General features: G+C 41.1%; 2 protein-coding genes across 5 annotated transcripts in view; one reads left to right on the top strand and one right to left on the bottom strand.

The window, feature by feature from the left end:
• The window catches only part of SCYL2 (SCY1 like pseudokinase 2), a 56760-nt gene extending 55700 nt beyond the window's left edge, over positions 1-1060 (bottom strand). For 2 of the 4 annotated variants that reach the window (XM_045826506.1, XM_045826502.1), the window contains exon 1: positions 828-1060. The gene's annotated coding sequence lies outside the window, so the exon portion shown is untranslated. The other 2 variants (XM_045826504.1, XM_045826503.1) reach the window with 2 other exon arrangements.
• DEPDC4 (DEP domain containing 4) lies at positions 364-9978 on the top strand. Its single transcript, XM_045826362.1, is given in 6 exon segments — positions 364-408; positions 461-855; positions 1143-1336; positions 3714-3969; positions 3971-3993; positions 9788-9978. Coding segments are annotated over 6 exon segments (1104 nt in total).
• Positions 9979-11240: the final 1262 nt, after the last annotated feature.

Consider the following 11240-nt stretch of genomic DNA (forward strand, 5'->3'; position numbering starts at 1 on the left):
CAAAAAAACAGCTTGCAACGTACAAAAAAAAAAAAAACAGCTTGCAATTTACAACTCTTAAATCACTACTGATACAGTTCCTTTAAGTCGCCTGAGTGGGGAGACTCATAAAGTGTTGTAGGGACTGACTTCACCATATTGGTTTCCTTAATTACTAATCACAGGCATGAATTCAGTTGGATCCCAAGTTGGGAAGTTTTTGCAAGCTTTATCGGTCTAAACCTTCCTCCATCCTTTCTCTTCCGCTTAGAAAAAAACGAGCGCAGAAGCCACCGAAGAGGTTTTAAGTCGTAACAAAACACCTGCCCCACCCACCTCAAACACAATAACCTTCCGTCCCAGACCTATACCTACTGTCAGAAAATGACGCCGGGCGGTAACCCAGGTTATCAGACGTCGACCTCAGAAGTGAGGGGAGCTGTCTCACCCAGTCCCGGAGGAGTGTCCAATTTCCCAAAAGGGAACCAAGAGCTCCACAACGGAAACCCGAGCTCCCGGGCCGGACCGGGGGGCTCTCCCAGCAGCAGACGGCCCCGGCCCTAGGTCCCCCTTCACTTCAAGGCCTCTTCTGGGGACTCGGGCCTCTCGGAACCGCTCCCCGGAGCTCGCCGCTCCCCGAGCTCGGCTTCACGCTGGCGCCCACTGCCCTGCCAGACCGGCCCTCAGCCTGAAGGCCCGTCACCTAGCAACAGTCGCCAGCACTCGGGGTCTTGGGAGGCCTAGCCCCGGCGCGGGTCCCTCTCCATTCCTTCCTCGCTGGCCTTGGCAGCCCTGGCAGGTGCGCGGCCGGAGAGGAGGTCACTCGGTGCCCGGGGGCGGTCACTCACCTCTTCCCCTCTTCGCTCAGGAAGGGCGGTGCTGAGGCTCGTTTCCCCCGCCCAGCCAAACGCCTCCCGGTTGCTCCAGCTCCGCTTCAGCGTCCGGCGGAAGCTGTGGCTTACTCCATAGCCTTATCCACCCGCGCGCCCTCACAGGCTGGAGCCGGAGGAGGGAAGGGGGAGGGGAGGGGAGGGATTGGGGAGGAAGAGTAAGGGGTAAGGAAAAAGACCGAAAGACCGGCCGGCCGGGGCATTACGTCACTTCCTGCTCGTTCGGTAGGGGCGGGGCTGGAACTTCCTTGGCCTCCGCCCCCTTTGGATCAGGCGGGGGCGGGGTTACGGGTCGGGGGAGGAGCCGGGGCGCGAGCTTCAGGCGGTTCTTTCAACCCCGCTGTTCCGTAACCTTGGCAGCCAGAGCCAGCTTCCCGGCCCTGGGCGGAGCAGGTCGAATTTCAGGAGCCTAAGAGGTGGCTTCTGCCGGAAAAGAGAACGGGTAGTCACACAGATCCTACTCAAAAGTGCTGAAGGGGAGGGCCGCTGAGGGTAGAGGGTGATTTGGACTACCAGCCTCAGGCATCTGGGGTCCGCCCCTTTCCAGCGCGCCTGCCTTCCCTGGTCAAGCACTAAGAACCAGGACTTGGGCTTATATTAACTGCTCTCCTTGGGAAGTTAAGGAAAGCAGTGCTTCTCGAACTTTAGTGTGCACACGAGTCATTTGGGGATTTTGTTAAAGGCAGTTTGAATTCTGGAGGAGTCTAGTGTTCTGCGTTTCTCATGAGCGCCCAGATAATGCGAACCAGTGCTATTGGTCCACAGGCTACACTTAGGACTACAAGGGCTTGACGTACTAGGTGGCAAGTTCCTTGAACACGAGGACTATTTCTTCTAGCCTACTTGTTTAATACAGGTTAAAGACAGATGGTCCACGGAAAATACCCTTGTCTCCACCACTCATAGTCTTCTGGCCCTCTCCACCCCACCCCAACCAACCCTACTCCGTCCCTACACCATCCATCACTCCCCCATTCTAGTCTAACTCCTTTTCACTGTTCACCTTCCACACACCACTCCGCACTGTCTAAAGTGTCTTGAGCTAATATTTAAAGTATAGACAAGTGAACAGCTTGTTAGTAAAGGTATTTGAGGCTGATGGGATTTTGTCATTTTGTCATATACATCAGTCTATTACGTAAAATCGGGCAACCTGTTTCCAGTTATTTATAGTCAAAGGAGAGAGCTTAAATTCTTGAATTTTATTTTTTAATTGTTTTATTATTGTTCAAGTACAGTTGTCTGCAATTACCCCCACCACTCCGCCCCCAACCCAGCCATCCCCACCTCCCTATCCCCATTCCACCCCCTCTTGGTTGTGTCCGGGAGTCCTTTATAGTTGTTCCTGAAAACCCTTCCAAATTCTTGAATTTTAATTCAAAAAATCTAGAAACAATATTCTGGATGTTTCAACTTATTCCCTTGTCATTCTTCAATTTTTTTATTTAAAAAATTACTGGGGTACAGGAGATAAGGAGTGACTGCTAACTGTATGGGTTTTTTTTTAAGATTTTATTTATTTATTTTTAGAGAGGGAAGGGAGGAAGAAAGAGAGAGAGAGAGAAACATCAATGTGCGGTTGCTGGGGGTCATGGCCTGCAACCCAGGCATGTGCCCTGACTGGGAATCGAACCTGCAACACTTTGGTTCACAGCCCGCGCTCAATCCATTGAGCTACGCCAGCCAGGGCTGTCTCTTTTTTTTTTTTTTTTTTTGTATGTATGTGTTTCCTTTTGAGTGATGAAATGGTGTGCAATAGTAATAGTGATGGTTGTACAACTTTGTGACTGCACTAAGAAAACAATGAATTGTACACTTTTTAAAAAAGACTGAATTTTGTGGTATGTCTGTTATGTCTCAATAAAAATTTTACTGTCTCCAATTAATTAAAAAATTACATATATACATTATAAACATTTGGAAATATAAAGATTAAAAACCAAACATCCTCTTTTATTACAATCCTACTTCCCAAAGTTTAGTAGTTTGAAGTTTATCCTCTCAGACCTTCCTTTCTATTTATTCACATATATTTGTGTGTAGTTTGAGAATTCATTTTTACATAACTAGGATAGTATACAAATTGTTCTGCTCCACTTGTTGAGTTTTTGTTTTTGTTTTGTTTTTCCTACTTAATGATATCCTTTCATGCTATAAACCTTATTCTCCCTAATGGCTGCTTAATATGCCACAGTAAGGCTATGCCATAATTTATTTAACAATTCTCCAGGTGATGGACATTTTTGTTGTTTTCAGGTTTTCATTGTTACTCACAAGCTTTTTTTTTCAACAAGAATAACTGATAAATAGATCAGATAAATAGATCAGTCTTATGATCTCCTTGCCCTACATCTCTCTCATGAAGAGTTTGTGCCATTGGTCAGAAATGGAAAAAGAAGAAAGAAAAAGATCAAAACCTGGTGAAACCACGGCTCTGTAATAATCAAGACTCTAGTGAGTGTGTGCATTCCTTTTATTTTTGTTTATTTTTTTAGGGAGAGGGAAAGAAACATCAGTGTGTGGTTGCCTCTCACGTGGCCCCCACTGGGGACCTGGCCCAAGACCCGGGCATGTGCCCTAACATGGAACCGAACGGGCAACCCTTCGGTTTGCAGCCCACACTCAGTCCACTGAGCTACACCAGCCAGGGCTACGTTTCTTTTAAATGTGTCCTGATATAATATCCTTGAAGATTAAGTATGCCTAGTAGTTAATCATGTAACATTAAGGGTTTATAAATGCACAGTATAATACATTTCATATAAAGTAAGTTACTAGGTTTTCTCTGTTTTTATTGGCAGATAAACAGTGCAATCTTAGTAAATATATTATGGTTTACATAAGATGAGAGGAGTAGAAACTTAAGAAAGACAATGGCAGCAGATATGCCATTAAGAACATACAAAGACTGTTTTACTGGTTCTGATGCTGTTGGTGTAGTATTAAGTCATCTTATGCAAAATATGTGCCTAAGTAGTAATGCCATGTTTCATCTTAAAGGAGTTGATCTTTGCCAAGTTCTAATGAACCATAAAGTATTTGAATCAGTAGGAATGAAGCTATTCAAAAATGAGAAGAAATTGGAATTTGAAGTTTAAAACAATACTCCACAGATTTCTAGGCAATAGATAATCTTCTGGGGGTTTTTTTGCAAAAGAAAAAAAGGATACAGAGAATGGGTCAACAGATAAAATAAATGCCAAGCAATCTTTAAGGTTAGTGTTAAATAAAATACTGTGATGCGCTGTATTTAGATGCTGGCAGAACAGTCATCATTGAGTTAAACTTGAATGTTACGCTTTCAGTGTTTTTCAGAAGTCAGTAAAAAAATAGCCTTGTAAAAATTACTCTATTTCAACTGACTTGTATTTAATGGATAAAAAATGTTCACCTTTTTGGAAGTTAAGTTTTCATACTAAAACTTTTGGGGAGAAGTATATTAGGAAGCTCCTCTGCTCTAACAAATCAGACAGGAATGAAGCTTGCTGTTATGTACTGAAACCTGACTGTTCTGTGATCCTCAAGCATGAAAACAACCCCTTCAGACCTATGAATAGATAAGAAATTAAGAATAAAGCAATATAGATACTACTAACTTTATAAAATTAAATAATTAGCTGGACATCAAATAAGGCATGTTTTGTTTGGAAAAACATGGCTGGTTAAAGGTATGTAATTGGCAACACACCTCTACAAAATTCAGCTAAAGAAAGGATTGAGTTTCTCTATTTTTTTGAAAAGGCCAATTCTTAGTTCCCAAATAACTGAGAAACCTTCTTCACTTGAACTGGGTTGAGCACTCTGCCAGCAGTGGGAAAGCAGTGCAATTACAGGGCCTCGGGCTTCATCACAAAATTGCATTCTCGCAACAACAACCACCTTTGCTGACATTTAATTTTTTTGTAGTTTGTTTCTTACTGAGTATCATGACTAAGGTTTCAAATATATATGTGTGTTATTTTAGAAATGTTAGGGGTTCTAAAGGTGTAGAACACAGCCTTTCCCTCACCTCTGCAGGGTGGTCTTAGGGGAATGTCTGGTGTCAGCTAGAGCATTTCCTCTGTTAATCTGTTTTGCTTCACTCCCAGAAGAATAATGTTGGTATAAAGGTTTCCTTGGTTAAAATAAAGTTTGAATCCTACCGAACATACTACATTTCTCCTCTCAAAAAACCCACATTTAGATGCTTAATGAAATAGCCTGTTTACTTGTGTTTATTTCCCACTAATGTATGAGGTACTAGCAGCGGTGTCCAACCCGCAGCCCATGGGCCACATGGAGGCCCAGGATGGCTATGAATGCAGTCCAACACAAATTAAAACCTTTGTTGTTGTTGTTGTTGTTGTTGTTGTTGTTGTTGTTGTTGCCACCCTGGCTGGTTTAGCTCAGTGGACTGAGCATGGGCCTATGAACCAAAGGGTCGCTGGTTTAATTCTCAGTCAGGGCACATTGCCTGGGTTGCCAGCCAGGTCCCCATTGTGGGGTGTGTGAGAGACAACCATATATCCATATTTCTCTTCTTCTCTTTCTCCTTCCCTGCCCCTCTCTCTAAAAATAAATAAACAAAATATTTTTTAAAAACTTTTTTTTTTGCTCATCAGTTTTCGTTAGGGTTTGTGTATTTAATATGTGGTCCAAGACAACTCTTCTACTTCCAGTGTGGCCCAGAAATGCCAAAAGGTTTGACATCCCTGTGAGGAATAGTCCTGATCTTATTCATTATACGCCCCACTGAATGAGACAGCACCTAGTTGCTGGCTGGTGTGTAAACATTTACTGTATAAATGACTTGAGTACAGCCTCGTTTTATAAATATTTTCTTTTTATATATACATGTTATTCATATATGTGTGTGTGTGTGTATTCTCTCCTCAGTGTTGCATGGACTGCACACTCTTCACATGTAGAGTCTATCCCCTCCATGACTCACTCAGCCCAATGGTCATTGAATATGAAGTGCCCCATAAACATGACCATAGTAATAGTATGTGTTGCCACAATATCCTTTTTGAGTGTAATTTTCCTATATAGAACTAGATATTCTGTTTATCATCTCTGTATTTAACTAGTATGTTCTAGACAGTACAATTCTCTGCTCCTTCTCCTTCAGGTCTTTGCTCAAATATTATCTTCCCAATGATAGTTCCCACATATCTTATTTAAAGTTGCAACATTATCTCCTAACACTACGTCTCTCATTTGCTGCTTATTTTCTCTCCATAGAACTTACCAGTAACTGCCATGCTTCATATTTTACTTTTTGTTTGTTTATTGTCTGCCTCCCTATCCCCACTAGAATATAAGCTCCATTAAAGCAAGGATTCTTTTTTCCCCCTGGCTGGTGTGGCTCAGAGGATCGAGAGCAGGCCTGACAACCAAAGGGTCATTGGTTCGATTCCCAGTCAGGGCACTTGGGGACCAGTTGCAGAACCTGAGTTGCGGACCAGTTCCCTAGTAGCAGGTGCTTAGGAAGCAACCACACATTGATGTTTCCCTCTCTTTCTCCCTCCCTTCCTCTCTCTAAAAAATAAATAAAATATTTTATTTTTTAGTATATTTTATTGATTATGCTATTACAGTTGTCCCATTATTTTCTCCCCTTTATCCCCCTCTGCCCTACACACCCCCTCTTCCAGGATCACTCCCCTTAGTTCATGTCCATGGGTTGTACACATAAGTTCTTGGGCTTCCCCATTTCCTATACTATTCTTAACCTTTCTCGTCTACTTTGTACCTCCAATTATTCTTATTTCTTGTACCTTTTCCCCCATTCTCCCCCCTCCTCCTCCCCACTGATAACCCTCCATGGGATCTCCATTTCTATGATTCTGTTCCTGTTCTAGTTGTTTGCTTAGTTTTTGGTTTTTTTAGGTTGAGTTGTTGATAGTTGTGCGATTGTTGTCATTTTACTGTTCATATTTCTGATCATGTTCTTTTTCTCAGATAAACCCCTTTAACATTTCATATAATAAAGCCTTGGTGATGATGAAGTCCTTTAACTTGACCTTATTTGAGAAGCACTTTTTCTGCCCTTCCATTCTAAGTGATGGCTTTGCTGTATAGAGTAATCTTGGATGTAGGTCCTTGCCTTTCATGACTTTGAATACTTCTTTCCAGCCCCTTCTTTCTTATAATATTTCTTTGGAGAAATTTGTTGATAGTCTTATGGGAACTCCTTTGTAGATAACACTTTCCTTTTCTCTTGCTGCTTTTAAGATTCTCTCCTTATCTTTCATCTTAGGTAATGTACTTACGATGTGTCTCACTATGTTCCTCCTTGGGTCCAACTGTTTGGGACTCTCTGAGCTTCCTGGACTTTCTGGAAGCCTATTTTCTTTGCCAGTGTGGGAAGTTTTTCCTTCATTATGTTTCCAAATAAGTTTTCAATTTCTTGCTCTTCCTCTTCTGGCACCCCTATGATTTGGATGTTGGAACATTTAAAGTTGTCCCAGAGGTTTCTAAGCCTCCTCATTTTTTGGAATTCTTGTTTCTTCATTCTGTTCCGGTTGAATGTTTATTTCTTCCTTGTGTTCCAAATTGTTGGTTTGAGTCCTGGTTTCCCTCCCTTCACTGTTGGTTCCCTGTACATTTTCCTTTACTTCACTTTGCATAGCCTTCCCTTTTTCCTCTATTTTGCAACCATACTCAATCATTTCTGTGAGCATCTTGATTACTAGTGTTTCGAACTCTGCATCTGATAGGTTGGCTAGCTCCTCATTGCTTAGTTCTATTTTTGGAGCTTTGATCTCTTCTTTCATTTGGGTCATATTGTTTGTCTTGGCACACCTGTTATGTTGTAAGGGGCGGAGCCTTAAGTATTCATCAGGGTGGGGCAACCCACATTGTCGAGCTGTTCGTAGGGGAGGATCCTAGAGGAAACAGTGCTGCTTGCTCGGCTCTCAGCCTCCTTTCAGTTCCTTCCCCAACTGCCCACAAGCAATTGGGCCCTTCTGGTGCCAATTCCTGGGTGGGTGGGTGGGTTTGTGTATGTTCTAGGACCCTGTGGGGCTTTCCAATGAACTCTCCTGTGAGGCTGGGAGTTTCTCCCTTTGCTGCAACCCCCACAGTTTTTTTCAGCCAGAGGCTTTGAGGCTTTATTTCCCCTCACTGGAACCCATAGTTGCTCAGTCTGCCTCACTCCCCAGTTGTTCCTCGAGGCTTATGCACACACGAATGTGGGATGTCTGGTCTGCCAGCCACTGCCTCGCCCACTCAGTTCATCGCCCTTCCGCACATCCTTTCCGCCCTGGCTGCCCATCTCTGTCTCTCCTACCAGGCAGGATGAATGTTTGTTCTTTAACTCTTTGGTTGTTGGACTTTCATATAGTTTGATTTTCTGGTAGTTCTTGTTTTTTTGTATTTAAATTTCTTGTTGTCCTTCTTTTGGTTGTGTGAGGAAGCAAAGCATAACTACCTATGCTTCCATCTTGGCTGGAAGTCCAATAAAATCTTTTTAAAAAAGCAGGGATTTTTGCCCATTTTACTTACTATATCCCTGGCACCTAGAACAGTGCCTACCACAAAAATAGGTCTCAATAAATATTTGTTAAATAAATAAGTGTTCTGTCTTGATGCACTTGAAGAATAGTTTTTTTCCCCCCATTTTTGGACTTATTCATAATGTATACTCCTGGTAACTTGATAAAATTAGTCTTCACCCTTTTCATAGGTGGTTATCTTTGCCTCCTTACTTAGGATGTGGCTGCTGAAGTCCCACTAATTTTTATGTGTTTTTATAGCACCTGGTTCAGTGCTGTGCCCAAAGGTTGGTATTGAAAAATGTGGCCTGATTGGTTAGAGGCTATTTATGATCACAAGTCTTTGCTAAAAGATTGTTAATTTGACTTATACATGGCAAGTAACTCACAGGTAGCCAACTGAGATGATTTTAGGAGCCAGGCAGATCAGAGAGCCAATGAGTACTTAATTATCAAACATAGAGGAAAAATATGTACTGTTCTTTTGCTTGAAATATATGGCCCACTTAGGCTGTTTTTCCTTTCCCCACTTAACAGAGAGATATAAATACAGGGAAATTGATTTGTACTGTAGCAAAACCAATGGGACAAACCATGAAAACAGTAGCTGACACTCAGCTTCATGGGATACAATGGGGAATGGTGGGGTTTGTGGTGAACTGGGAATGACAAGCAGGTACAAAGGGGGTACCCACAGCTTCCTGTCAGGTGACTTTGGTCAGGCATTAATTCAAGCCCAGTGTTATGAGATTTTTTTAAAAGAGAAACTTGTAACCAGAACTTTACATGAAATCTCCCATTTTTATACAAGTTAATTTTATTCAAAGTGCCCATAACCAAAGAAAAAAAATCATGTCTACGGTTCAGATTTAATACATAGGCTACTTGGCTTGGGATCTTTGCAAGAGATTTACTATAGCTGTTGATTTTATGATTTTTGCTTCATTTAAAGAAAAAATATTTATTATGATCTGATGATTAGGATAACGAAAAACTTAACAGGAATGACCAGAAACCCAAGTTAAGATTACCCTAATACAGTATTTTAATTTAAAACAATAAGCTATAATTATCTGTGCTACTTTGAATAAAATTATAATTAGCAATCTCATATTCTCTCAGATATATAATTATTAGCATGACCAGTAGCTTTTTATATTTGTAATTAAACTATCGTTGGCCTTAGAAGTTAGACAATATTATTATACAAGCAATATAACCAGAAAAATACAATCACTAGGCTCCTAACTGATGTCTATTTAAGGTCATTCTTGAAAATAAAAATTGTAATTTAGAAAATTTAAATTATCCTAGCATTAAATTAATGTATCATATATATGTATCCTTTATTTTGTATTACTTAGAGATGGAAATTTTTATAATATGGCTTGAATGTATGTTATTTCTTGATCTGATAGTTATGTTATTTCTCTTTCTAAGCCATAGAAGATTTTTGGAAACAACAAACATTGTTGTATATTCTTCAATTGATTCACCTTCCATTTGTGGAAAATATTTTGTAGCCAACAGTTAAAACACAAAATCTTCAATTAAATGAAGAAGGATATCTTGTTACCTCAAACACTTATCTAGATGGAGATGTTATTCCAAGTTTCTGTGTACCTGGGTGACAATTTTTATTGTCAAATAATTTATAACTTAAAAGGCCTTTCACATATTTCACCTTTGGTATTTTAAGAGGCGAGAATATATCCATATATATAAGCTAACACCATCTCTGTTTTATAAATTACTCACTGTGAATTCTCACTTGATCTAACAAAGAAAGTCCCTGGTTGTGACCTGCAAGATCTGGAGATCAGGGTTTTTCATTCGTATGAATTCAGTCACGATTTCACAATCATCTTCTCCCTGCACCAGCACCGAGTGTTTTCCAAAGTTCTATCATTTCCTTCTTATGGCCAAAAGTAACATTAATTATCAGTTTCTACCAGTTTACTTATTCCTGCCCTAAAAGAATCCACAGTCTAGTAAGGGAAACATTTATGACACAGAACTTTACAGCCCAAGGAGAGAAGCCCTATCATAAAATCAACCTTATTTGTGGGGAAGGGGTTCAGGAAACCCTATAACATGAATGATGCTCCATCCTCTTTTCTCTGAACTCTAAAATGTTTGTCACTCCTACTGTTTGGAACTATTGATATAAGACTGGGTACTAGTAGGGATTCCAACAGAGAGAGCTGATACAGTGCTTTTTTTCCCATGTTGTCCAAAGAAGAAAAGAACATCAGACTCTAAGGCTGAGGACCAGAAAGCATCAGACCCGGAGAACAAGTTGTTAATAAGACCTGTGAACCCACTTAGATAGTCATCTGTGGTCCTGTTTGCATGTGACAGGTTTCCCTAATTCACAATAGGCAAAAAAAAGGCCCACATAAAGAGCTGAGCCTTCCCCAGCCTTTGAGTCAGGTTATAGGGACATCAGAAAAACAAAAACAAAAACAAAAACAAAACAGGATTTCTTTGGATGCCTCTGCAGGAAACAGCAGCCAGTCTGCCTTTATAAGCTTCTAGGCAGAAAGGACAGGTTACCTGCAAAAGAAAAACAATCCAATTGTCATTAACCTTCTGTTCTACAACACTAGGATCTAGAAGATAATGACACACACTAATTAGGGAAGATACACCATTCACCTGTCAGGGCAGAAAAAAAAAGAAGGAAGGAAAGGTGGGAGGATAAAGGAAGAGGGAGGAAGGAAAGATTCTTGAGGATTATCAAGAATTCATAGCATATGTCACTGTGAAGGGAAGGGGAGGGGAGGGAAGGGGAGGGAAGAAAATGAAAGGAAGGAAAAGGAGGAAAAGGAAAGGGAAGAAAAGGAAAGGAAGGGAAGGGAGGAAAAGGAAAGAAAGAAAGAAAGAAAACAAG

Source organism: Phyllostomus hastatus, unplaced genomic scaffold, assembly GCF_019186645.2.
Source record: "Phyllostomus hastatus isolate PE091 unplaced genomic scaffold, TTU_PhHast_1.1 phas_scaffold_755, whole genome shotgun sequence".
Lineage (NCBI taxonomy): Eukaryota > Metazoa > Chordata > Mammalia > Chiroptera > Phyllostomidae > Phyllostomus > Phyllostomus hastatus.